The following is a 27,702-nucleotide window of genomic DNA, read 5'->3' on the forward strand; positions in this document are numbered from 1 at the left end:
TGAACCCAGATACACCCCCACGAGCATGCGCACACCCCTCTGCTTCTGGCTCCTTCCCTGCATCAAGTGTCAAAATACTACAAAAGGCTGGGTCCCAGGTGGGCAAAGGCCATCTTACTACAACACTGAGCCTTGTCTAACTCTACCCTCCAGCTGGGAGGAAGCCCCAAGGGAGTGTGTGCTGTCTCCTGTGCCCTTTCCCCAGGTGGGGAAGCAGAGGAAGGGCAGGGTGGTGACAGAGCAGGCTGGGGAGGGGGCAGACTATTCCCTCCAGTTTGACCTCAGATCCAGCAAGAGGCCCAGAGACCAACCCAGTGCTCCCACTGCCCTGGTGCTCGCTGCAGCCTCACTGAGGAGGCTCCGAAGCAGGAGTCTGGAGAGGAAGGCAAGAACACAGCAGAAGAATCTCATCTGTACAGTACGGGCCATTTGAGTCATTATTATTACAATATACTTTGACAAAAATAGAATCTCATTTCATATCAATACAACAACAACAAACACAACAGTTTCCTGGACGGTTACACCACTAACATTTGAAAGGTCTCTATTTACAATTACAGTAGCAAGAGGGCAGGTTTGGGATGTGGCCTGGAGGTGGAGGGACAGGAGGTAGCGAGACAAGGAGCACGCAAAGAGCTGGGAGGTGGGTCAGGGGCAGGCGTTCAGAGGCCGGGGGAAGGGCCAGGGCCTCATCTGCAGGAACCTCTAGCTCCACAGACCGTGCCATGTGCCCAGTATGTACTCTTCTGGACACAGGTGCACAAAGCCAAGAGGGGCCCTCCCCACCCTGCCCCTGACAGGCCTCCTGCTCTCAGTGCCCCAGGGAACCAAAGGACAACTCTGGCCCACCCTGGGGCCACTTCACAGAAGGTCCTCTCCCAACTCTCCCAGTACATGGCCAGCTTTCTTTAGGATTGGGGTAGCTAAAGGATAGGGAGCTATTGCACTGCACATCTTAAAGGGAAAGCTGGGGGTGGGGTCCCAATTCAACACACCCAGTCCTGTCCTCACCAGCCCTCTTTCTACCGCTGTCTCCCCGTTACCTCTAGAGACTCCTACCTCAAGCCCCTGCCCTGGCCTCAGATTCCTAGGCAGCCTTTCTATCCCCCAGATCTTGGGGTGTAGCACACAGGAGCAGCGAGTGTGGTGTGTATGCGAAGCTGGAGGGACCAGGATGGGTATCAGCCATGGTGAACAGCCCAGACGCAGAAATTCTGCCTCTTCCTATCCCCTGAGACACAAGCCCATCGTCAAGCCAGCTTTGGGTTTAGTCCACTGTCTGGGTTTTGCTGTTGGGTAGTTTTTGGTTCTTTACGTCTATCTGGGAATGGGATGGGAGGGCTCCACATGCAGGGCTCGGCACCTGTCCTTCTCCAAGGCCTACCGCCTCCCCCCTTCCTGCAGCATATGTGTACAACGTGCAAAGTGTCCCCCTTTCCCGCAATAAAGAGAGTCCCCATCAGTGAAAATGGTGGGGGCAAGAAAGGGGCAAGAGCATCCCTCTCTTTAAAGCGAGAATTCGAATTTAAAAATATAATAATAATAATAATAATAACAATAATAATAATAATAATAATATAATTATACACAAATGTAACCATCAACAGGACATGGAGCAGAAGAAAGGAAGTGGGGTCGAGCGGGAGGAGCCCAGGACAGGGAGGGGTGGGCGGTGAGATTGTCAACTCTTCATCAGGGAGGCTGAGAGGAGGGACTGGGAACCATCACTTTAATGTCTGTGAAGAAAGGAGATGGAGAAGGTGGTGTGAGGGCAGCGTGGCCTACAGGATGCGCCCAACCCTCTCCCAAGGGTAACACTCTAGGGCAAGGCTGGCTGGAGGTCACTGAGCAGGGGCACTGCTGCGAGGCGGGGTCGAGGGCTGTGAGTACTGATCCAAAAGAAATGCCTGGCCACAAGGCCTCGGGGAAAGGGAACAGGCTGAGTGCATGTGGGGCATCCCTGGCTGACGCAGACACCGGCAGACAGAAGGGCAATGTTACAGTACCCAGGTATCCAGCCGCATCCTCTTCACAGCTGAGCCCTCAGCCTCAGGCTCTGGGGCTGGGCGCAGCAGGCCTAGTGTGGGCCCAAAGTCCCCCCGTCCATCATCCCGGTCCCCGGTCTCATAGGATCCTCCAGCTGGGCTGCTGAGACCGTCGCCAGGCTCAGGGCGGGCAGCTGGGAACACAGCGGCTGGAGGAGGTGCAGGGCTGCGGTCACGACTTGGGGACACTGGTTCTGACTTGATGCTGATGTGGGGGTGGGTAGTGACAGTGAGAGCAGCACCCACATGGGGCAAGGGGCTGCCAGGGCTGGAGTTCAGGAACACAAGAGACAGTAACAGAAAGAGTGGGAAGAAGTCACCAGACAGGGTAGACACAACAGAATGAGAGTGGGAGTCGGGGGAGGGAGACGCGTGTCAAAGGGAAAGAAGAGAAATGAGTGTTAGCTGCAGTCTGTCCACAGCACTCTGTCCATCTTCTACAGCCTACACCCTCAGCCCTGCTGGATGGGTGGAGGGGCTCACAACTGCCACTTTCTCAACACACATGACTCCAAGGAGACCTGTCCCTCACTCCCCACCATTCCCATGGAAAACCTCCCAAAGACTCACATGAGGTTGCTGAGAGAAACAGGGACCAGGTGGGGCTGCTGCTGAGGTGGCTGCTGTGGCTGTGGCTGTGGCTGTGGCTGTGACTGTGGCGGTTGTGGCTGTTGTGGCTGCTGGGGCTGCTGCCAGGCGGTGACATTGCCTAGTGCCAGCCCTGCAGGTGAACTGAAGGCTGGTAAGGAGGACAGCTCTGCACTGGGCAGCTGGTAATCTGCAGTAAGAGAAAGGGGGGACCTGGGTGGGGAGCGCCTCACCCACTCCTTCGGGAGGAAAGGCAGTGTCTAAGGACAGATGTGAAGAACGACGAATTCATGAAGATGACAGAGAAGGCAAGCCTGATGATCACAGGCATGTGTTCTTTAACAGGGTGAAAGGACAAGTGGTTTTTAAGATATCATCAGTTTTAAAAATCAGTCATGTGTAAGTATTGCTTTTGTAAGGGCAGTTACAAAAAAGAAATGGGCATGGGAACTGGAGAAGACCTAGTATTGATCCCTTCACCAGCCCAGCCTCAGGCAGTGGAGAGGCGGCAGAAGGGAGCTCTGAGAACCCTGGGGTAATGGGACCAGGAGGTCACAAACACTCTCCCTTCTGCCCTGGCCCCACATGTCTCGGCTCTCCCTAAACAGAGCTTACGCTCCCACAGACACACAGAAGAGAAGGGTCTGACACCCAGTCTTCATGTCCCTGAAGCATAAGGGGCTTCACTCAAGGCCTAAGCTAGGGCCAAGTGGCCACGGTGCCAGGAGACTTGTGGGTACTTCCTGTCTAGGCACGTTTCCTAAGATACTGTGATATCGCGCTGGAGAGATGGCTCAGCGGTTAAGAGCACTGGCTGCTCTTCCAGAGGTCTTGAGTTCAATTCCCAGCTACCACATGGTGGCCCTCAATGAGATCTGACACCCTCTTCTGGTGGCTAAAGACAGCTACAGGGTACTTACATATAATAAACAAATAAATCTAAAAAAAAAAAAGGGTACTGTGATGTCTGCATTGTTAACAAGTGACCTATTATCACCTTGCCTGCTAGTCACACAGCTCTAGTGTGCCTCATGCTGTACTGTTTGAGGTATTTAGAAATGCCCTCCCGAAGAGCCATAAAGATGTATACACACCGGGAGGACATGCTAGTCACCCAACCCATGTTCCATTGTGAATCCAAGCTCACTTGCTTTAGCCCTGTTTGTGCAGGAAGCTGGTTTGACCTCTGCAACATTCACGGCTGAAGCCATGACAGATTCTTGGCAACCTCCACTCCCCGGCTGTGAGCTCCTGGACAAGTGCTGCTGTCTAGAGCAGAGGCAGCACTCCTTCCTACAGCACAGCCACCGAGGAGAAGCCGTGTGGGAAAGCCATGTAGGACAGCAACACCATCAGGCTCCTGGTGAAGACTCCAAGACTAGCAAGCACTACTGCTCACATGAGCAGATGCAGCCCGAGGTCTGGGGAGGTGCCTGCTCCCAGGAGAAGCTAGGCTGGTGGCAGCACTCCCCGGAGCCCTGATACCGCGCTCCTTTCTTCATGGCATTTCTGCAGTGCTGGGGATGAAAGACACCACAGGGCAGCACCCACCAGTGATCTCACCTGCACTGCAGCCCTCTGCACTTTCTTGTTTGTTTTGAGACAGGGTCTCACTATGCATCCTTGGGTGATCTTAATATGTAGGCCAGGGTGGCTTGAACTCAAAAGAGCTCCTCTGCCTGCCTCTGCCTCTTGAGTACTGAGATTAAAGGTGTGTACCACCATGCCCAGCTTTACCACTACCTTAAAACTTCACTCTAGCTGGTCAGTGTCAGTTACTAGTAAGCTTTGTTTGTATTTGTTTATTTATTTATAGTCTTCCCCCCCCCCCTCTAGAATTTTTAAAAATAGTTTATGTGCATTGGTGCTTTGCTGGCATGTATGTCTGTGTGAGGGTGTCAGATCCCCTGGAACTAAAGTTACAAACAGCTGTAAACCACCAGTGAGTGTTTAGAATTGAACCTGAGTCCTCTGGAAGAACAGCCAGTGTTCTTAACCACCTAGCCAACTCTCCAACCCCCTGGTTACTCATCTTTAAAACTAGTATAAATGCAAAATGTGGCTTCTAGGACTAACTATATACAATGCTTATTTTACAAACAAGAAAACCAGGCCCAGAATAGGCCAGTGCTTTACCTAAGGACCTCAGGAAGAAATCAGAACCCAACGCTTAGCCTGCCCCATGCCAGCACATTAGCTCTGTCTACTGGGAGGCTTATTTCCTAAGGGTCAAGAAGTTGACCTCCGGAGCACCTGGCTACCTCCTTAAGCTGCTCTTGTAGTCATCAGACAGACCTCTAGAGGTAGTGTCCACAAAGGCCAGGCCCATCTCTTAAGCAGGATATTATCATAGTAGATCATCACCTAACACCTACTGGAGTTTGGCTCACATCAAATGGGTACCCACAAATGTCTGCTGCTGACAAGTCTGCTCAGCTAGTCCTATAGCAACAGGAGCTGGAGCTTTCTCAGGGTCAAAGCTGCTTTCACACCCTAGAGACACAAGCAGTCTACAAAGAGAGCTGAGATGAACTAACTTCCCTCCTACTTCACAAGACTGAATGAGAAAAGCACAGACAGCCACCACAGTGGAATTCCCAAACAAACAACGCTTCTGAGGAGATCTGAGCTGTGTTCAGCCTGCTTTCCCATTAGACTCAGGAAGTTGTTTTTTCTCCTTGTCTTGGGAATGGATGACAGGACAGGCTGGGGAGCCTCCTCTTGCCTACCTATATTCCCTGAACCAGGCCCACAGGCTACACTTCGGAAGCAGCCAGCCCCTCTCCAGCCTCAAGATTCAATAACCAGGGGGTGGGTATGCATGTGAGGCACCAAAGGAACTGGGGTCAGAGACACTGGAACAGGAAATCTGCCCAGAGTTATCAATAGCCTGGCTTCTGCAGAAGCATGCAGTAGGCTGCGGCCTGCCACTCAGCACTTCTCCTGTGGCTGGGAAAGAGGGCAAAGGTGGAGTCTGTACCTTAACATGCTTCTGATCAAAAAGGACTAGGGGAAGTGGAGGAGTTTGGAGGGGTTCTGCTCTAGTTTACTGTCACCACAGAACAGCCTGAATACTGGTCACTCAAGTGTGAGGGTCACTAATTGAAGTGGGAAAGAGCTGAGAAAGGCCTCCTTGTTAGGAAAGAGCTCACTGTCACACAAAAGCTCCATGACCAGGTGACAAAGCACTTCCCTACTAGCAAATTCTTCCTGGCCAGACACAGCAGCCTGAATGCAGCCAAGAATGTCTGAGGGCATCACACTCTGTTCTGGGGAAGGTGTGAGAGGCTGACAGAGCCATGCCAGCTTGCACTGTATGCCCCATAGTTCTACCCAGAGGCCTTTGCCATGTCCCCAGGTACTGTTCACCTTTAGACCTCTCCAGCCTTTACCAGGCTTAGCCTGCCACCCACTCACTTTGTACTGAGCCATTTCTGCTTAGGAAACTAGCAAATCCACTCTGCTGCACTGACCATGTTCCCTTCCCCAGTCCCCAAACCATAACTCTATTAGCCTGGTACGCCTGAATCAACCGCTCAGGCCACCTCTGGCCTGTCCCCTCACACTGGACAGGAGTTACTCTTCCACAAGGACCTATGTTAAAAATAAAAGGTACCTGGTTAAAAGTAAATTTTACATTAACAATGCATTTTTAAAAGTATGTCTTTGGGATATACTTTAGCACAAATAGTGCCTTTGGGATACATTTAAGACTGAAAAAGAACTTGTTTTATCTGAAGTTCCAATCAAGAATTTTGTTATTTCTGTTTATAAACTTTAAAAAAAAAAAAGAGGGGCTGGAGAGGTGGCTCAGCGGGTAAGAGCACCGACTGCTCTTCCAAAGGTCCTGAGTTCAAATCCCAGCAACCACATGGTGGCTCACAACCATCCGTAATGAGATCTGACGCCCTCTTCTGGTGTATCTGAGGACAGCTACAGTGTACTTACATATAATAAATAAATCTAAAAAAAAAAAAAAAAAAAAAGATTTAGGGAGCTGGAGAGATGGCTCAGCGGTTGAGAGCACTGACTGCTCTTCCAGAGGTTCTGAGGTCAGTTCTCAGGAACCACATGGTGGCTCACAACCATCTGTAATGGGATCCGATGCCCTCTTCTGGTGTGTCTGAAGACAACTACACTGTACTCACATACATAAAATCTTAAAAAAAAAAAGATTGAATGTTTTTTATGTGTACATGTTTGTACTTAGGCACGCCACATGTGTCATGTCCTAGAAGAGGCTCGGAGAGGAGGCTGGGCCCTGGAGCTGGAGTTACAAGTAGTGGTGAGTACCTGAGGTGGTACTGAGAACTGAACTGTACTCTGGGAGAACAGCGAGTTTTCCTAACTGCTGCGCACTCTCCTTAGCCCCTGTTTTGTCTTTGGAAACAAAGTCTCATGTAACTGAGCTGGAGTTTGACTCCCTGTGTAGTTGAGGGTGACGATGAACTTCTAGTTGTCTGGTCTCTACCTCCTCCGTGTTCAGATTACAGACAAGTGCTTCCACATCGGGCTTACGAACAGTGCTAGCAACTGAGCACAAGTAAAGCTTCATGCCTGCAAGGCAAACCCTTTCTCTACTAACTGAGCTACACCCCCAGCCCAGGATTCTGTTTTTTATTTGTTTGATCTACTAATTACAACTCTAATTAGTGTAGGACCTTCCTCAGACTGGAAGGAGCATCCAGTGGCCATCTCTGGTCACTCATGTGCCCTGTGCACAAGAGCACAATACACCGAATTACATGAACACTCACCTGTGTTGTAGGCAGTGGGCATGGAGGAGAAGGGGAGGCCCTGGCTGAGTAAACTTGGTGTTGCCACGGAAACCACTGGGGTGGTGAGCGAGTGGGTAGACTGGGAGACCCCAAGGCGCTGGGCATTGTTCTGTAGGAGAAAACTGTCTATCAAGAGATGGCAAATGGGAGGGCTGTTTCAAGGTGGTCAACCATACTGCATCTGAACTAGATCCCTGAATTCCAAGGGAAGGTACCATAGCAGAGGCCCACAGACTCACAAACACAGCTGGTATGTTTGAAGGCCTCAAGACTCATAGAGGTAAAACATGCACACACAAATTCACATCTGCACTAATACAGACAGGAAGGCATGGGGCAGCCTGGAGCTCAATGTCAACACTGCCTTGGTACTTGGGTGGAGAGGCATATGGAAGAGATGTGGTCTTTCCTGGGTTAAGAGCACTGAAGTCTCCTCTATACCGATTACAGTAACAGATGCCCCAGGAGATGTATACTGGCATCTGGGAATGAAACGTGGGATCTGGGGTGGCATGTGATTGCATGTATGCACACACGTGTGTAGAGCTGTCAGCTCCATCTGCTGCTGAGTCACTTGTTTATTCCAACTCCACGCTGGGGCCGAAACTGCCGGTGTGTTGGCCGCCAAAGCCTGCTTGCCTTTCCCAGCCTTTCTGGCCTCCTGTCAGCAAGCTGGGAGGAAGCACACTCCTCTTTCCTGGCTGATGATGAGTGTAAGCACAGGAGGGGCTGTGCACGTCTCTTAAGTGCCAATGAGATGGGCTGGGGTAGGAGGAGAGTGAACAGGCAGGCAGGGAAGTCCTTGCTAAGGACAAGTCCAGTACTGACTACCTCAGACTTTGCTACATTTTCTTTTAAGGATCAGGTTTGCGTCTTAGGTTGCAATGCTGTGTGGACCTACATGGAGTCAGGAGGCCAATGGGAACTAAGGGTTTAATTCAGGTATGTCTGGGGGATAGCCTCAGGCTCTTACACACACACACACACACACACACACACACACACACACACACACATGAATAAGTGTGGTAATACATAAACATCCATGCATGTGCAGATGACACACACATGCCACAACCACCCTTCCCGCTACCCCCATTCTCCTTAGTATCCCACTCAACTCTATGCACAGCTCCTGACAAACAACCACACATTAAACACACAGGGAGAAGACAGGCACACAAACTCATGCTGCAGAATGAATGACACTATGCAAAGCAGGAACTCAGAGACACTGCAACATCTCAGCTGCACTTACCAGATCTAAATGGTCCTCAGTCTGGGAGCAGAGATAAAACCAAAAAAATGGTTCAGGCTATGATTCCTGCCTTTCCCATATGGTCACCCCACTCCCCCTATCTGCCTAAGAGCAGAGTGGTCTTTCTGGCCCAAAAAGATATCTAGATATTCTGTCTATCTGATAGCCATAAAATGCTATCCATCATAAAATCCTGGCCTCCACCAGCCAGATATCGCCAGCCATTTCTTATTCCCATGGTGCAGTGTGAATTCCTTTTATCATCTCCATCATAGACCCTTTTCTCCTATCTCCTGTTCATGTTTACTGCCCTCTGGTCAGCACTGCTATGGTCCAAAGGCCCTCAGAGAAGAAAGTGTTCAAAGCCATGCTGTCTCTCAGGAAGTCCTACCTGCTACCTACCTTCATCTTCTTGCTTTTCTTCCCACCCCCCAGCCCCCGCCAGAGCCCAGAAACTCACTCACCAAGTGATGCATTAACCCTTTGCCTCCCTGGGAAGTGATGACCCGTAGATCAGGCTTGCGGCTGGCGACTCCAAGCTGGGTGTTGTGGGTGGGTGGGGGTGGAGACTTGGCAGGGATGACTTTGTTTAGGCTGTTGCCATTGGCCACGGGAAGGAGGCCAGGGGAAGCTCGGGCACTGACATAGCCATTCCCTGAGAAGTGAGATGAGAAACAAAAAATGCTGGCTTGCCCTCTGTCCCTGCCAACCGCCCCAGACAAGCGTATCTGTCACCCGAGGCTCTCAAGAGGCACGCCAGGGTTCTACATGGATGCTGAACTACCTGACACCACCTAAAGCCTTGGTCCTCAATCACTTGACATAAAGTCATTCTCTAAGCCACAGTGATGGCACTAGAAATAGAACTGACAAGCAACCATTGCTACTGCCAGCCCCAGGCACTTAAGAGAGCCCTGAAGCCATGCTTTCCCCCAAGCCTGGCACTCAGACCCCTCCATAGGCCTCACACAGGAGCCGAATGACCCAAGCGGGACAGGTGGTAGGCAGGCTGTGATCTGGTCTTCTGTTAAGGAGCCTGGTTACTAGAGCCAGCTAACCATTTAGATTACTTCCTTGCCAGGAACTGGAACTCTGTGCTTTTCATCAGCACAAGCTGCCTGCCACCATGGGGAACGGGCCATTGACTGTGGGTAACGGTGTTGCTGGCACTGGGGGCTGATGATATGGTTACTCCCGTAACTACTGCTGTGATAAAGGCATCACAACCTCTACATTTGCTCTGCACTCTGTCATGTACAGGTCTTCCACACACAGTATCTCACACATGTCCCCATCAGTCCTGTGCAGGGCATGGGATAGACATTTTATCAGTTCTGGGCTCGTGGTACTAGAGGAAGCATGGCACTAGCTGAGAGATGACTTTTCCACAGCCACCCAGGGCCATCTCACAGAGTTCCCAATGCTGGGCTCGAGGGCCTGCAAGCACTGGAGAGAAAGGGTATGCCTTAATCTACGGTTTCATGACTCTAGTGCACAACCATTGCCACAGCACCCTCACGCCCACCCAACTTACACAGGACCCATGATGACCAGGACAGGCAACGGGTAGCACTCGGCTGAGACTGAGCTGCAAGAGCCTGAGGTCCAGGAATGTAAGTGGTCCCACAGTGAGAAATGCCACCTTTCCCTGTCCCCTATGAGCACAGTGTGCTGCTGTTTCTATCCCAACTCCAAGATCACTCTGGGAATGGCAAGAATGACAGGGTGACGTCAATGGTGACATTAGAAGGAGGTCACTAGCCAAACACCAGCACAGATCAAGAGTGGCTGGAAGTGTCGGGCACAGGGCAATGGTGGTTTCTTCCTGTAACTGCAGTAGGAATGCCTATAGGTACACATCTGTATGCCAACTCCATAGGAGCACGGAGGCCGTGTGCACGGGTGCTGTCTGAATGCCTACAATTCATCTAGACGAGTCCTGATCTCAACAAGATGCCCCATTTTAATCTGAAAATGCTGGACCATGGCCAGGTATGATGGTGCATGCCTTTGATCCCAGCACTCAGAAGGCAGAGGCAGGTAGATTCTATGAGTTTGAGGGCATCTTAGTCTACATCGCGAGTTCCAGGCTAGCAAGGCTACATAGTAAGACCTCTCAGGAAAAAGGAAAAAAAAAAAAAAAAGAGGGGGAGGCAGGCTGACATCTGGTGCATCCCGCTTAGGCCCTGCTCTTTCCCTCCCCTCTGTTAGGTCCCTGGACTGAGCCACCCTGTGGAGGCAGCTACACTCACCAACGGGGCTAGGGCAGGCTCCATTAGCACTGTTGAGGTCTCCACCCAGCATGGCTCCTGGGAGAAAAGCAGAGCTACCATGAGCTTTGTCTTGGGGACTGGACAAGAAGAGAAGGCTCTGAGGAGCCCTAGGCCTTTTCCCTCAAGAGTCACACACATGCAGAAATGCTGCAAAGGGAAGACCCGCCATTGAAAAGAGACGTCAAGAGCCCCTTCCACACCTCACTTCCACCTCAGTGGCTCACTCCCGGCCCACTTACCTGCACTAGCAGGCCGCTGGGGCAGGCCCGGAGAAACACTGTTTCTCTGTAGTGCTGGCTGCTGGGGGGACAGGAGCCGTGGGTCCGTAAGGGATGATGTCACCAGGGAAGGAGTGACCAGAGAGCTACTTGGATTGCTGAACTGCATGGAGTTCTGATTGGACACCGGCACTGTGACAGGCATGGCAAAGTTGGGGGCCGGAACAGATGACTAGACAGAAAGATGGAGGGTAATGTCACACCAGGTCAGTCTCTCCCCCAGACCCATTTTGCCTGAGAGGGTAGACACAAGAGTTCTTTGGTTCCTGAACTATATCTCCGAAGGCCAGAAACTTGGGCTCCCTGCCCTCAGCCCTTTGGTAGCCCTGCCTATCTCCCATCAGAAGGGTGAGAGCATCTTGCAATACAGCTCTAACCTAAGGCAAGAGAGCCAGGCTCTGCCACTGCAGATGGGACTAGATACCCCCAGTGGAGGTAGGTTAGTCCTCAGCCAGGCAGGACACACCGGGAGCAAGTTAGTGCCCTGGGTCCAGACCCGAACTCGCACGGTACTGAGGATATGCTCCACTACATGGCCACCCCCATCCGGCCTCCCTTAGGAGCAGCTCAGGCCCCCTTCTCTATCATCCCTTTAGCAGTTCTGCATAATGCTGAATGGCTGAGGCAGGGGTGCCAAAGCACCCCAAAGGGATCCTCAAAACAATAGGACAACAAAGAACACTCTCTTCTCGCTTTCCCTCTGGACACTCCCAGCACCTGCATTTTCTGCTGCGAGAGGATACTGCAGGTCTCTACTTTATGCAAGAAGAACTTTACAAGAGGGTTATCAAGACCAAGGTTAGCAGTTCCTCAGTGGTCAGTACCAGCTCAAGGACGGCTCAGCATAGTACATCCATCAGAGGCAGCCGAGGGCCGGGCGGGCAGGCAAGGCCGGGTGAAGCCACACCATGCAGCACAGGAGGCTCTCCTCCATGCGACTACTCACGGCCAGTCTATAACTCTGCATCATCTTATCAAACTCCTCGTCTATCTTTTTATACTTCTCCTCCGTCTGGGGGGTCAGGGCAAACGCCTCGTCCACCTCGGGGCTCTCACACTCCCTGTGCTTCTTGTGCAGCGCCTGGGGGAGGGGCCGGAAGGGGGCCAGAGAAAAGGTGAGGAGGGCTCACCCCATAGCGCCTGAAGAGCCCATCCAGCTCCTCACTGGCCCGCCGGTACTTGTCCTCCAGCAGGGGGCTCTGCTCCAGTGAGTCCTCCCCATCCGGCTCTGGGCTGTCACAACCGTTGAAACCCTTCTTCCTCAGGGTCTGCAACCGACCACTCAGTCAGCCAGCCAGCAATGGCCTCCTGCCTCCTCCAAGCTCCTCCCACAAATCCCCTACGCTTCTCCAACCTTCTCTTCCGTGGTTCCCAGATGTTCTAGTCCCACCCCCACCCCCACCCAGAGCCATCCTCCCCTCCCTCCAGTGTTCCCAGGGGCAGGCATGCTCCACAGCTGTCTAGGGAGAAGCCAGGTCCTGCCAGCTCCCTAGAAAGTGCTTAGGGGTGGGGACATGCAAACCCAAGGTTCTACTTAGGTGAGGGAAACTGAATGGAGACAGAAAGGACAACACAAGGAAGCACAAAGGACCTGCGCACTGAGCTTTTTGCTCTACCACCCAAGCTATCTGTGGTCACTCAACTTTAAAGAGACCTGCTTTGTTAGTTTTTTAATCATATCATACCATATTATATCATATATCATATCAGTTTGTCTGTCTATCTGTCTATCTGTGCATGTGAGAGGACAACCTACAGGATATGGTTCTTCTGTCTACCACAAGGTTCCTGAGAATTAAACTCAGGCTTGGCAGTAAGTGCCTTTACCGAATAAGCCATTTGTCAGCCTTTGCTTTATTTTAATTTTAACTTATTTTGTTTTTTTTTTCCCAAGACAGCCTTTCTCTGCATAGCCCTGGCCGTTCTGGTACTTGCTCTGTAGACCAGACTGGCCTTGAACTCACAGAGTGCTAGGATTAAAGGTGTGTACCATCACTGTCTAGGTTATTTTTATTTTTTTAACTTTATCTCATGTGTGTATGTTTTGCCTGCATATATGTGTACCACATGACTGCCTGGTGTCCATGGGGTCAGAAGAGGGTGGACCCCATCCCTGGAACTGAACAGGCAGTCATGAGCTGCCACATGGGTGCTGGGAATTGAACTCAGGTCCACTGGAAGAAAGCCAGTGTTGCTAACCTCTGGAGTGAGAAGCACGAACTGGACTGTCTGTTTGCCCACAGACACCCCTTTAAGCCAGCCCTGCTCCATCTGTGGAGTTACCGCAGCCATGAGGAGCCAGACCACGTGCCTAGAGTCATATGGCAAGAGAAGGCCAGAGATGCACCCCAAAGCTCCTATCCTTTAACATCTCACATTTGACTCTGAAACAGAAGACAAGAACCACACAGACCCACAAAGGAACAGGACGGAAAGGAGAGACAACAAAGAGGTAGACACAAGAAAGAATATCAAGAGGATGAAGGAAGGCGGAAGTAAACCGGCCTAAGACAGCAGGACCTGGCGGATCCCAGACTGCCTACGCTGCGTAGAGGCCTGGTGCTGGCCATATGTCCCACGCCTTTGCTGCCAGGCCCCTCCCTCCGTGGACCCTGGGTTTGGGTGTGCACATGGCAGAGGTGGGCACGCCCGCGCACCTCGATGATGTCAGCATTGGTACGGCTCTCGTGTGGCTCGTTGTACTCGGTGTACTTGAGCAGCACCTTGTCCATGTCGGTGCTGGCGTACTGGAACAGCTTGTTGGAGTGGTTGAAGATGATGAGCGCGATCTCGCAGTCACACAGCACACTCAGCTCGTAGGCTTTCTTCATCAGCCCAAACTTCCGCTTGGTGAAGGTCACCTGCAGGAGAGCAGTGCGTGGCCAGGTCTGATAAGAGTCCCCCTGCCCACAGACATAGCCTCTACCTACCCTAGAGTGCTACTCTCAGGGTGACTTAGCCACGGTTGATGGAAATCCATGGTCTAGAAAGGAACAAAATAGCACTAGAGCGAGCCTCAGACAAGAAAGGAGGCCACATCTCTGTGTGCAGTGGGCTGAGGAGAGCTGCATACCTCCCAGTTGAGGAGGGAGAACGCTTGCTGAGAAGGAGCTGTAGGTGTGGCAATGGCGTGGGGCCCTGGTCCATCTCAGGCCAGCGAGCTAAAGAGGCACACAAAGTGTTCTTCTCTCTGCTTAGACCCACCCTCTATTGGAACCTCCAGTGAGTCCCTGGGTTCCCAAGAAAACTCTCTTTTATGGGTGACAGCTGGCTCTCTATTCTTGCTCACCTACCACAAGGGCTCTGGGACCTCCTCACCTGGCGGTTCCGTTCATCAGTGATTCGCTGGATCTGAATCTTTTTCCTCCCCATCTTCTCCGGGGGGTCCTTAGTGCCAGAGAGGAAGGGGCTGCTGGGTGGTGATCAGGAGCCTCACACTGTGCTCATGAATGTCTGGGACTAGTGATCAGTTCATGGTCTGCAGAACACCTATACACAGCCTCCTAGGAGGGGTCATAAGATGACTGTTAGACCCCAAAGCCTTGTTTGGGATGTGGGCCAAGCTCATTACAGCCTGCGAGAGACTGGTGGCATCCCCAAATTGCAACAATATTGGCTACAGAGGAAATGCCCCCCTTCCCCATACCAGATACAAGTTGGGCTCCCACTGGGACCAGGGCTTGGTCTAGGCTGATTCCCCAAGTCACTGCTGTCTTTGGGCTTTAGTCACACAGAAGATATAGAGCTCTGAGGGTCTGCTTCTTGGAGAGCAGCCACATACCCTATTCTCTATAGAACTTGTCTGTACTCTGTTGTACTCCCCAGAAGCCCTACCCACCACCACAACCTTGACCAGTGGAGGCTCCTATGTTGGAGACAAAATGAGAACATATTGAGCTGATGCCTCCCAGACTACAGGCAGCAGGCGGAGAGAGGATGCACAATGCTCAGAAGGGTGCCTGGCATCCCAGTCCTTACGTACGCAGACTCCCAGAATCTGGGGACAGTGGAGGCTGGAGTTATAGAATACACACCCCTAATCAGAGCTTGTGTGCGTTAGTGTATTTCATTTGCTCTGCCTAAGTACAGTTTTGTTTGAAAGGTGTTCTGCTGCTTAGACAGAGACAAGCTGTGCTGGGCCAGAGGGCAGCAGATGTATTTTCAGAACACCTTACCCTGGGGACTAAACCCAGTGGTCCTACGGCCGCTCAGAAGGTGCTCTGCCTAGCTGAATCCTCAAGTCCATTTTCCTTTCTTGGGGTAAGGTCTTGTTAGTTTCCCAGGCTGGGCTTATACTTGTGATCCTCTTACTCCCACCTCCCGATAAGCTATGGTCACAGGCCTACATCACAGAGCCCGGCTTTTTTTCTCTGATTGCCAAGTATGGAAGCTAAAGAGTCCCACTCCCTAGGTAAATGCTCCATTTGGAATTTACTCTGATTCAGATACATGTTTCTGTAAAAGGCCAGAGAGTCAGTGCTGCAGGCTATACATGCTTTCACACTGTTTAAGTCAGGCAGCTTAACTGACAGACGATGGGAGGGTAGGTAGGTATGGTAGCTAAGGCCTGTAATCCCAATGCTTGAGAGGCAGAGGCAGGCGTCAGTAAACTGAAGCCAGCCTGGTCTACAGAGTGAGGCCCCAGCCTAGACAAAACAAACCAAAAAATAAAAATAAATAAAAATATAAGTAAGTAAATGGTGAGGGGAGAGCTGTGCAAAGCGGGTACACTGAGGAAACTGAAGAGCTGGTCTAGCATTTAAGTAAGAGCCCTGCTGGTCTGGTAAAGGACCTGGGCTCAGTTCCTAGCACCCATTTGGAGGGTTACAACTATCTGTAATTACAGTTTCGGGGGTCTGACGTCATCCATCTTCTGGCCTCCACGGATGCTGCACATCCATGGTGAACAGACACACAGGCAAGGAGGTAAGAGGCCCCTCAGCAACAGCTGGGTGCCACTGGCTGCTGGGCAGAGCCTTTGCCTCTCTTGCCCATTCCACAGGCCTGAAGGTTACAGAGTAAGTGAAGTAGTTAGTTCACTGGGTACCTGACTATGATGGGGTGGGGAAGAGAAGCTCTGGACCTGCTGAAGATCATCACAGATTGCAGGACTGCCCCTCAGGATGATCTAGCTTCCACTCTGCCTAAGCATCTAGAGAGCACCTCAGCTTTCTTGCCCTGAAGGAAGGATAATTTGTCTGCATGTATAGAAGGCCACCAGAAGAGGACCCAGCCCCTCTCTTGCTCTGGTATCTGAGGAGTTCCATAATCCCTGGCCTTCCTCTGGCCACTCCTCATATCCCAGACCAGCAGTGGCAGCCTAGAGCCCTGTGTAACCCAAATCTGGGCTCTCTCCAGACCTGTGACCCTGCCCAGTCTACTATAGAGGCTCCATCCGGAACCTCCAGGCTTTACCCACAACTGCCCTCCTTGGGCTGGGGAGGAAGAAGGCACACTGTGGCGGGGGCTACGGCAAATTGGCCTTTTTAGGTGGGCCTCTCTGGCTCAGCCTCAGAACTCCAATCTAGACTCACAATGCAGGGTGCCCTGACTCCCCACTGGCTAGGTAGCTGTCTTCCTTCTTGTCCCTTTCTTGTTTCCTGCTCTCTATCTTCAGACCATGAACAAACCCTTTTTATTTGTTTATTTTTCTTTGTTTTTCGACAGTTTCTCTGTGTAGCCCTGGTTGTCCTGGAAATCACTGTGAACTCACAGAGTTCACTTAGGAGGCCTGCCTCTGCCTCCTAAGTGCTGTTATTAAAGATGTGCACTACCACCAGACCTTGATAACAGAACCTCTCTCCTGCTTATGACAAGTGCTGTCTTCTAGTGAACTGTCTTTCAGTGTTTTCAGTTTTCCAAAAATCTAACCCAACATTCTTTCTAGCATTATCAATTGTGCTTCTCCTGTGCCTGGTTCCCCAAGGTTAGAACTTCATGAAGCAGGAACCGAACCTGTCTTTTTACTATGCTATTCTGTAGAAAGAGCCCAGGAAATGCCTATACAAAGAAAATATTATGAGCCTATAGAAGTCCTTCCTGTAGTCTAATCTCTGTCTGCCCTGCTGTTCTCAATGTCATCCATTGAATTAGAACCTTCTACCAGCTGCCCTCAAAGCCTATTAGTTCAGACATCACCGACTCTCTAACCAACCCTGCCACCCTCACCCTCATCCCTCCCTACACTCAGCTCAGCTGGTGCAAAGGGTGAGACTCTAAGTCTTCTAAGGAGCAGCCCTGAGCACATGGAGATGGAGAGGATGGGGTTGCTTAGGCAACTGTCGCCTGGCAACCAGCTCCCTGGCTGATCTCCTACACTGCCCCCCCCCCATCCCTGCCGCATGCTGGGGGAGCTAGGATATGAGAGAGATCATGGCTGAGAAGGCAAGAAAGCTAGAGAGACCTAGTGAGTATCCTTTATCAGAGGGAACCTGTCTGTTTTAGGAGATCAAGCCTCAACAACCCTGACTCCCTCTATGCTAGCTCAGCCATTTAGAACCCCATGCCTCCCAGGGTCTCACTCACTGCTACCCTTTCTCTGCCAGAACTACCCTTTCAGAGGACTACCCTGCCTTGGCCAGTCCTTCCTCCTAGCTAACCACAAGCTCTCTTACAAAGCAGGCTCAGTCTCCTCTGCTGTCTGTTCCATGTTGCTTCAGATTCTTTGGAAGCCCTAGGGCAAGAATATGAACTCAGTCTTCATTCTGGAAGAATGGTGTCTTGAGCTGAGATGGTCACAAAGTAACCTATGCTGAGCCCACTCAAGGTGTGGAGCTGTCCTGCCCAAACTTCCCTACTCTTATCAGGAAGTTTAAATGAACACCTGGACCTGCTTAATTAGTCTTCTGTTCAACAACCTAACTAACTGCTAGGAGCCAGAGGCCTGGGCATCTGCTCTCCAGATGCAGGCTCTGCTCCTGCCAAACCTTGCCAGCCCCTCTTTTCTGAGCCTCTAGTCTTTGGGCTGCTGCTCTCTTCTCTCTGCCCCTTTCCGCCAGACTGAGTTTCTCTGTGTAGCCCTGGCTGTCCTGGAACTCAGTCTTCTGTAGACCAGGCTGGCCTTGAACTACCTGCCTCTGCCTCTTGAGTGCTGGGTTAATGGTGTTCACTGGCTGGACTGCTGCTCTTCGAAGTCTAGTCTGCAGCCCTGGGCAATCATGGTGAGGTGCCAGGCCCCAGGGGCCTTCCCATCCTGACCTTACAGCAGCAGTGCCCCTCAACAGGTTCTAGCTGGGCAGTGTGGTGTTACCCGCAGGCTGTGACAGCAGCAGCAAAGGAGAAAGCACTAGATGATGGGATTTGTAGAAAGCCAACAGCAGGGTGGCCATGGGGGGCAGGGAAGTCTGAGATCTAGGATCCTATGGCAATTGGCACTGTTTATATGCAAAAGAGAGGCAAGTGAAAACTGAAGGGGTGTTGGATGGAGGGTCATGGAGACTAGGCCCAGCTCCCTAATGTCACACCTCTTGGTACCTGAGCAATACTCAAACCACTCTGGGGTTTCAGAATGAGGCATCACAGTTCCTGTGTGAAGGGCCTGGGTGGAGATGGGAGTGAGGTCAAGACAGGTTCCTATAGCCACTGCTGAAAAGCCAGGGAGGAAGCGTTTTTCCCCAGCAGTCTCCACCCTCCCTTTACTCTTTAGCAATGCACCCCCATTTTCTGCTCCCTCACATCTTTCTGCCCTGAGCACTGTGTCCTGGTGTCCCGAGGCTCTAAGAAGCTGCTGCATGCATCCGATTCTGGAGCCCTGTCCCAGCAAGCTCCAGCAGAGCAGAGGCCAGAGAGGCCAAGCCCTGAGCTCTTCTTGAAGGGAGTGGGAGATAACGAGGGAACTGCTCTCATTAGACGCTCCCCCTCCCTTTCAGGCCGCTGGGGGGCCTCAGGCTGGAACTCGGGAAGGGAAGGCAGGCTGCACTGAAGACAGCTGTCACCCTCCTCCACCCTCTCCCTGGTAGGGCTGCAGGGCATGAAATAAGCAGCATGTGCCGGGGGAGGGGCGACAAGCCAATCCACCTGTCACCCCCACAGTCGGGCAGCCTGCTTGCTAGTGGGAGGAGGCGTGGGCAAGGTGGGGACAGATGCACAGACAGAGGAAGGAGACAGAAAGGGGCCAGTGAGGCAAGGGCACAAGTCTGGGAGCAGCTGAGGGGTGCCCCAGCAGCCTGCCGGGGGCACCCTTCAGGCCTTCTCTTCTCCTGGCCCCAAGCTGCCTTTCTTCTCCACAGTTCCCATCACCATCCAAAAGTACAGGCCCAAGCCTAAGTTCTGTCAGGCTGACTACCTAAAACCCCCAGTTCCCATCAAGTCCCACCATCCCCTCCCCCAGACAGCAGCTTGGGGCTGGGCAGGGGCTATTTTTAGCCTGGGCAGTGAGCTAATTTTAACTCACCAACAGGAGACCTGAGGGCGGGCTGGTGTGGGGGCTGGGGGTGCAGTCCAGGAAAGCAGGGCTTGGACGGGGTGGTCCCAGGCACTGGGGCCAGTAAAACCAGAAACGGACTTAAGGAGCACCCAGGAGGCCCGGGAGCTATCTATCCCCTAGCTTCCAACGGGCAATTCTCCCATCCTCCATCCTCAGCTTCCCACCTCTCCCATCTAGCAAACCTTTTGGGGAAGTGTTATCCTGTTTTCTCCAGGAGGGGCTGTTTCCCCTCCATGCCCCACTCCCTGTCCTTCCTGCAGTCTAGCTCTCACTCCCCCAGTAGCAGTTCAGTCATGGAGGCTCTCTGAGGCCTCCTCCACCTAGCTAAAATTCCTCCCACCCACAATAAGGTTCCCAGAGCTACCCGCTGGGCCAAAGGAACTATTAGGGGCTACTCATCCTGGTAGGGAGGCAGTGAGTGAGGTCAGGCCATGAAGAGAGGATGAGCGTGCGGGGCTGGGATGGGCAAATTAAGGCCCAGCCTCCCCCACTGCCCCATAAAAGAGGGGCAGAATGGTGAGCTTCCCTGGAAGAAGAGTCAGCCAAGTCATGAAGATGCGCCAGCCTTCACCCTTCGGTTGGTGAGGAAAGGCACTGCTGAGGCCAGAGGGAGGCTTCCTGGAGCCTATCCAGGAAGTTTTCTGAACTGTCACCCCTAGTAGATGAGGGAGAGTTGGCTCAGAGCCACTCTGTTGGGGACAGTGGCAGGTGGAGCACAGGAGGTCCTGGTGACAGTTGGAGTTATCAAGGTCCCCCCAAATACCTACAGGACCCAGAGTTCGCGGCCTCTAAAGGTCCTTGCCTTGGCTAGGCCCAAGGTCACTGTCACTAGTGTGCCCCATTTTTGAAATCCGAGCCTGTGCTTTGCTTTAGCTCTGCTTAATAGGCCAAGTAGCCTGACTCAGTGATGCTCATTTGCATGGTCATTTGCATAGCATCTCCACCCTTATTCTTCCAAACTGAACTTCCCACACCAGAGTGCAGGCCATCCAGTGGCCCTCAGGACCTCAGAACTGGTTCCATCTTCTGTTGCAGAAAGAAACCCTCGATTCACAAACAGCCCAGGGATGTAGCCTGAAGCTCCCATCCTTGGGACCTTCATTCCTGTCTAGAGAAAGAATCAGAGACTCCAGCCAGTAGTCTCAGGGTGGGGCGGCAGCAGCAGGCTGCTCCTATCCTCCACTATGTGGAGCTCTCAGAGTGCAGCACAGTGGACAGGAACTACATTTCAGACAAGACTTTAAAGACTGGGCCCTATACTCAGAGCAGACTCTGGGGCTCGAGCTCACCTTGTCCAAAGCTAACCAAGACCAGGACATATGGGAGTCATGAAGGTGCTTGCTCTTACCATGAATGCTAGCAGACAACCAGTCCCTGAGTTCCTGGAAACTTAACCTCTCCAAACTGAGGCCCCGTAGTCTACCTACTCTGGGAAGTTCTTTCTAGTATCTAACTACCATCCTTCTCTCATACCAATCCTGCCATGGCAATCTTAAGCCCACTTCAGCCATCTAAGCAAGAATAGCACTTGGGGGATCTTGGCCACTGGATGCCTTAGTTGAGAAGAGGTGGGGGCAGTTGGGACCGTTGGTGTGTCACCTTCCACCTCCCTCCCCTACTTCCCGCTAGGGTCTCAGGAGACAGAAGTGAAAGTCGCAGCTGGGACCTTGAGGACAGTTCATTTTGATAGGCAGTGTTGGCATGAGCATGCTACTAGTGCTGCTTTAGGGCTGCCTGCTAGTGCAAGTGGATGCTAGCTAGATGAGTTGAAGGACTTCCCACAGAAATGAGAAGAGCAGGGAAATCTGAGCAAGACTTGGGCCACAGAGCAGGCTGGGGACTGTCAGAAAGGCTCTCTCCTTGGGGACCACTATACTTTTTGTTCAAGCATCTAGGAACAGACCAAGAGCTGAGCCCTAATTGCTGGGCTTCTGGCATGGGGGAGTGTGAGGCAGTGCAGACTGAAGGGTCACCCGCACTCCAACAGGCCAGGCCAGAAAGAGGCCAATCCAATCAGGGAAGGCAAATCCTCCTGCTATTGTGACCTCAAGGAGTACCAAGGGTTTAAAGGGGCCTTGGGCAGTGGCTTGGTCTCTAAGCCCTAGGCAGAAGGTGGCAAGGTAGCTCTTATGGGGATTAGCTTACTGCTTTCAGGAAAGACACCAGGTGAGGATGGGGCCTAACCCAATGGGTCCTGAGCACCCTTGGGCACACACACTCTCATCAAAACATATCTTCATCAAACAGGGTTCGCTGTTTGCCAGAACACAGCAGGGACCCTCTGACTTTGTCAGCAATGACTGGTGTCTGAGCATGGCCTTCCTCTGAGGGGAAGCTCTCAGGGGCTTTTACAAGCTGGCCCACCCCTGGGAACAGGTGAAGATGTCCTTTCGCCTTAGCCCCCCACCCCCAGCCGCAGGCTGACAGGTGGGGGAGAAGAGCAGCAGCAGCTGGGCCAGGCCACCTGTCCCCACCCCATGCCTAGCCAAAGGCCTGACACGGGGACCACACAGGGGAGTTTGCCAACAAGAGGCCAGGCAGGTGTGGGGGCAAAAAGAGAGGGGTCCAGATGTCAAGGGGAGGATGGAACAAGAAGCACCCTCAAGAAGCATGGCCCTCGCCTACAGTACAAGGCAGAGAAGGCAGGCAGGCTGGCAGGCAGGCCCACGGTCAGCCCCTCTAGCTCCCTTGCTCACAGCCCCTACTTCACATTCCATCTACTGGAACAGGAAGAACCCAGAAAAGCGGTCTAGTCCCCTAGCCTGCCGTCTGCCCCCACCTCCACCTCACTAAACCTCTTGTCTTAGTCTTTATTCTCCCAGCCTTCAAACCCAGTCTGGGGGAGGAGGCCAGCACTAGGAATAGCAAAGGACCTAGGACCTAGGATATCTGCAGGGCAAGTTTTAAGGACAGGAGGCAGCTGGCGTGGCATGGAAAGATCATTTGTTTCCCATGCCATCCTAGGGTCTGGTGGCCCTTCAAAGCCCCTTCAACTCCTTATGCCCACACCTTAAGTCTTGGCTAAAGATCCTGATGGAAGGTGCATCTATAACACTTCCCACTGAACCGCTTTCTCTAGAAAAGGCAGGGTCTGGGAGGAAGCTAGGCTGCCCCCCCCCGCCCCCCATGCTACCTTCAATCCCTTTCCTGTCTGCCCCAAGCAGCTGGTCTAGGGCCTCTGTGTGTTGCTGACGCCTGCTCCAGATCTTTGCTTTGGGGCCTCTTCCGTTGATGGGGAACTGAAGGAATTACAGTCTCAGGAGTCAGAACAACGCACCCTTAAACATATTCTCTCTCTCTCTCTCTAATGCACCCTTAAACATATTCTCTCTCTCTCCCTGGATGTCCTGGAACTCGCTCTGTAGACCAGGTTGGCCTTGAACTCAAAATCCACCTTCCTCTGTCTCTCAAGACTGGGATGGAAGTCTCGAATCACCAGATTCTGGCATCAGATCTCTTTTTGACAAGAGCCCTCAGCCCCTCAAAATAGACTTTCATTAAATAACTCCTTATCCTTTCAGCCTCAGTTTCCCTAATACCAAAGACCTGTAGTAGACAGAATCCTGCTCAGACTAGGATCTTCAGAGATAACAATACCCCCAGATCTGGGAATCCCAAAAGTCCTTGATTTTGTGTCTGAACCATGCACCCTGTTAAACTGGGTGTGCATGGGTGATGCTGGAGGGGAGAGCTAGGGACAGGCAGGACACGCCTTCCCTGTGGCATGTGGTCTGCCCAATGCTAGGGGAGTGGCCCCAGAACAACCAGGGGCACCAAGCCAAGGTCAGTGACCAAGCCTAGAGCTCAGGGCCTCCCGGGAGGGTAAGTTTAAATGAGTAAATATGGTCCCGCCTGGGTGTGGCTTGCCACAGGCCAGAGCTTGGAGCAGGTCACTCCCTCTAGTCCCCAACTCAGAAAGGGCTGTCAGCTAGTCAGCCACCTCAATCCATGCCATGCTAGCAGTACTGCATAACTCTGTCACTGGCAGTTGGAATAGGAGTGGCATGCGGCCTGGGCCTGGACAAAGGAAAGGTAGATGTGAATGCTTTGAAATCCTAAACCAAGGATTTGCCCCAAAATGCAGTGGAGTAGCTTCACTCGTGGAAGATGGAGACAGACAGCAGCATGGACCATCAAACACAGAAGCCTATGCCACCAAAAGGGAGCTCCTGCACACCTGGAAAGCTGAGGCTGAGGTGGGACAAGGGACAACTTACCCAAGGACTCAGGCCAGGGTGGGGGGCAGTGGCAGGCCAGGGAACAGAGCAGCAAGGGAGAGTGGAAGTCAGCCAGCGCTCCCTGACTCACAGAGCATGCTCTCCACAGACAGGCCCTGCCTGCCCATCTGTGCTCTGACCTCAGCCCCTGCTTCCAGCCCAGGCTCTCTGCTTCTGTGAGCTGTGAGCCTTTCGCCTTCCTGCCTCCCTCCAGTCCCGCACCACCCCCCACTCTCCAATCCTTTAATCATCTTTACCACCGCTGCCCCCGCCCCCCACAGTGCAACAGCTGCTCTGTGGGTGTCACACCCCCAAGGGTGCACTGCACACCTTCCGCATGTGTCCCATGACCTGCTGCAGACTGCCAGGTGCAGCTGGGCCCACAGGAGACCCTCAGCATGATTTCTGGGGAAGGGGCTCAGAGGTCAGTCTTCCCACAGCTCCAGGACAACTCCTCAGAACACGTTTTCTTCTAGGCAGGGAGAGATGAGAAAATATTCCAGGAGCCAAACAGCACCGGCCCACTAGGCCAAAGGTCAAAAGCCTTTTTAGCAGAGTCACTGGAGAATGCCTGAGATTCTCCTCTTTTTCCTGGCCAAGTTAAGAGCTATCTTTTCCCTAACCTGGCTTCAATGGGACGTTCTGATATCCACACTCCATCCAGCCTTCTCTTAACTGTGTAGAGGACGTCAGGCACAACGCAGCCAGATGTCTGCTTATATAGCACAGCTTCTAGCAGCTAATGCCACCCCCTCCCCAATGAGTAAGTCACCAAACTGGGACAGGAGGACAGAGAGGGTTAGCTGGACTCTGGCCCCATGACTACCTCATAAAAGCCACCAGTGATTACAGCGATGCGGAGGCTGTGCGGCATGCGACCATTCCTCCTTCCCACTTCCCTGTAAAGGGAGATAATTTTCTCAGGCCAGTTGGCTTCAGAGAACCTACAAAGTCTTGGCCAAGGTCTCCAGGTGTGAGGAGAACCCATCACCACAAATTCACAGCCCTAGATCCGACTCTGGCCAATGGCTTTGGGCCTGCCTTAAATCATCAGTCTCATTAGGGAACCTGGACAACACCAACTGTACTTGTGACTTGGTGTCCCCTTGGCTGCAGCTCTTCTCCTGTAGCTACACGACTGTCTAGGTAGGGGACAGAGAAGTGGAGGCAACAGAGAAAACCCAGCCTACCAACTCAACTCTAGTGTGGGTGGCAAAGTGTCCCAAGGACCTGTGCTAGGCCAGAACAACCACGGAGGACAGGAAACTCAGCTGGCACAGAAGATAAAGTTGGGAAGATGGACAGAGGTTCAGGCTAAGGACGGGGCCAAGGGTGCTGCAGCAGAGGCCCCTTTCCAGAGCAGGGTCAGAGTGGGGCCTCAGCCTAACCCCATCCCCTGGCCCAGTCCCAACCTGGAGAGACTCCCTCTACCTTTCCCCACACACCACCAAGGAAGACCAGGAGAAGAAAGAAAAAAACCTGCTGGAGAGAGATTATATAACGGCAGCCAGCCAGCTTGTCACATCGCCCAGCCTGAGGTGCACTAGAAGCCAGAGAGCTAGAGTAGAGAGCTGGGGCCCTCCAGCCCCACAGCACCACACAGAGGGGGATGGGCAACCTGCACCTGCCTCCTGCCCAAATCCCCCACACCCTGTTTCAGGCACTGGGCTTAGCAGAGGCAGCACAAGCCCTGCGCCCATCCCCCAACACAAGGCTTCCCATACTTTCTGGTTGGGTCCTGTTTCTTCTCTAGGATCATGTCTGCATAAGCAAGGCTTGTATGTCTTCATTCTTAATCTTAAGAGTCTTTCCCTGCATGTGGCAGAAAAAGGGAAGACTAAAGTCTGATTCGAAATTTGAAGAGTGATCTTAAGTAAAATACTCTACCCCTCTGATAGGTATGGGAATGAATGAAAGCTCCTGACCCCCTAAAAGTACATGCAGCAGTCACACACAGGGTACATGTATGAAGAGCATGGGAGTCACAAACAAAGAACATGACCACAGATCCCATCGTCTCAGTGTCCATTTCTGGGGTCTATGGGAAAAGTGCTCTATAGAAGCTCCAGAATTCCCCAACCACCCTACATAACAAGGTTCTCAGCCACTCCCACAATCATCCCACCCCACCCCCATCCTGGAAGACGCAGGAAGGAAATTCATTCACAGGCAAGGCCATGGGAGCTGGGACAGCCAGGCTGAGCACTGGGGCTTGGTGGCCAGAGGCCAGAAGCTGGGTGTCTGAGGACACTGACAGGTAACTCGCCAATGCTCCCCTCCGCGGATACCTACCGCGGATACTGAGAGGAACAGAAGGTGGACAGCTCCCAAGGCCAAGCGCACTCAGTAGGCTCCTCTCCGAGATCCGGCCAGAGCAGCCCAAGGTCACCGTCCCAGACGGCAAACTTCCCACAGTCAGGCAGCTCAGACCCACTGAGGGCAAGGGGGAGGGGGAAGATCCACCACTCACACAGCCAAACAGGCCTCGGAGGAAACTCACAGGGTAGGGCTGGGTACCGGATCCACCCACTGTACTCCCCTAGCCTGGCCCCAATGCGCCGGTCAGTCGTAGGCAGAACTGGCACTCAGGACAAGCTTGGTAGTCCAGGGCCACTGGGAACCCTGAGGGCTCGATGGAATCGCTGGGAGGCCTCCCTGTCCCATCTCTGAGGTGGGAGGCCGGGAGCACTGTAGTCCCGTGGGCCAGCCTCACCACTCGAACCCCACTCGCACGGACTCGGCCCGCACCGCGCCGACCAAGAGAGGCCCGGAGAGGTCCTGCCAGATGTTAACAGCTGCAAACTACTGTCCAGGGGTTCTCTAGCTGGCGTTGCTGACACGCCCGACCAAGGGGGCCCCCACGGGCGCGAAATCGCGGCCGGAGCCACGTGCGTTGCGCCCGCCAAGGCGCGAGGCGACAGGGGCTCGGGTACCAGGCGCGGCTGTCACAGCAGACACCCCAGCACCGCCACAGCCTCCGCCGCCCCGCCCGGCCCGGGACGCTCGTGCCAGGGCGCCCGTACACCCCTCGCGCTCCAGACCACCCTGAGCCCGGCCGCGCGGCGTGGGGGAGGGGTTCTTAAAGGGGCCGACGCGCGTCGTGACTCACCAGCCCGTGGGGGAACGGGGTGTCACGGCGCCCGGAGCCTCGGCGGTCCGCGGAATCCTCGGCTGCGCGAAGCCGCAGCTCTGGCGGGGAACAGCGAAGGCGCCGCGTCCACGCGGCCTGGGCGGCGCCACAGGGCCGGGACCCCCTGGTGTGCGCGGGGGCGACGGCGGCGGGCGGCGGGGACGCAGCCGAGCGCCCAAGCCGCCTCGACGGTTGTTGATATTTTGCTTCCTTCCTCCTTTCGGGCTCCAAAGGCAACTCCTCCAGCCCCAGACTCGAGGCCGACGTAGGCACCGCGCAGCCTAGCTTGCGAGATGGGCGGGGGGCGGGGGGGGGAAGACGAGAGTGATGGACAAGCAGGGGGCCAATAGGAAGGTCCCGCAGGGCGGGGGGCGGGGCCTGGCATGGGCCTGGGACGCAGCCCCGCCTCCTGCCCGCGGCCTGCGCCCCACCCCTCCGGGGCGCGCGACCGCGGCGTGTGGAGCCCAGATCCCTCCGCCTCCGGGACAGAACGAGGCTGCGGGGACCTCAGCACACCAGCCCCAGAGTTGGCAGGGATCTAAGTAAATAAGTTCTGGGGAGATGAGAGTGTTGGGAGGCCCCAGCTCCTACACTTACTGTGTGACAAAGCTCCGATGCCAGATCGCGCTCTCTTATCTCGTGGTTACCTGGGGAGCTCCGCTGCTCCCTCTACCTGTGACAGGTCCCCTCCTTTCCCCTGACCCGGC

General features: G+C 53.4%; 1 protein-coding gene across 9 annotated transcripts; it reads right to left on the reverse strand.

Annotated features, from left to right (window-relative positions):
- Positions 1–414: 414 nt before the first annotated feature.
- Positions 415–27,702, reverse strand: Mef2d (myocyte enhancer factor 2D). Of its 9 annotated transcripts, none has more exons than XM_052180149.1 (13): positions 27,593–27,700; positions 26,975–27,276; positions 14,542–14,726; positions 13,881–14,084; positions 12,354–12,491; positions 11,185–11,395; positions 10,925–10,981; positions 9,137–9,327; positions 8,673–8,693; positions 7,394–7,523; positions 2,619–2,826; positions 2,010–2,316; positions 415–1,739 (listed from the first exon to the last, which is right to left on the reverse strand). In XM_052180149.1, the coding sequence occupies exons 3-13, from the start codon at positions 14,593–14,595 to the stop codon at positions 1,728–1,730; spliced, it is 1,533 nt and encodes a 510-aa protein (XP_052036109.1). In that variant the 5' UTR covers positions 14,596–14,726; positions 26,975–27,276; positions 27,593–27,700; the 3' UTR covers positions 415–1,727. The 9 variants fall into 9 exon arrangements, with proteins under 9 accessions (XP_052036109.1, XP_052036110.1, XP_052036115.1 ...); XM_052180150.1 differs by having other exon boundaries at positions 26,975–27,280; positions 27,593–27,698; XM_052180155.1 differs by lacking the exon at positions 12,354–12,491 and having other exon boundaries at positions 27,593–27,701.

Source organism: Apodemus sylvaticus, chromosome 4 (assembly GCF_947179515.1).
Source record: "Apodemus sylvaticus chromosome 4, mApoSyl1.1, whole genome shotgun sequence".
Taxonomy (NCBI): domain Eukaryota; kingdom Metazoa; phylum Chordata; class Mammalia; order Rodentia; family Muridae; genus Apodemus; species Apodemus sylvaticus.

Coding starts and splice junctions, on each gene's coding strand:
- Mef2d (XM_052180149.1), bottom strand. CDS start 14,595: ATGGGGAGGAAAAAGATTCAGATCCAGCGAATCACTGATGAACGGAAC. Junction 7,524..8,672: donor CTGAGGACCATTTAGATCTG/GTAAGTGCAGCT, acceptor TTTCTCCTACAG/AACAATGCCCAGCGCCTTGG. Junction 2,317..2,618: donor GTTTCTCTCAGCAACCTCAT/GTGAGTCTTTGG, acceptor CCTGAACTCCAG/CCCTGGCAGCCCCTTGCCCC.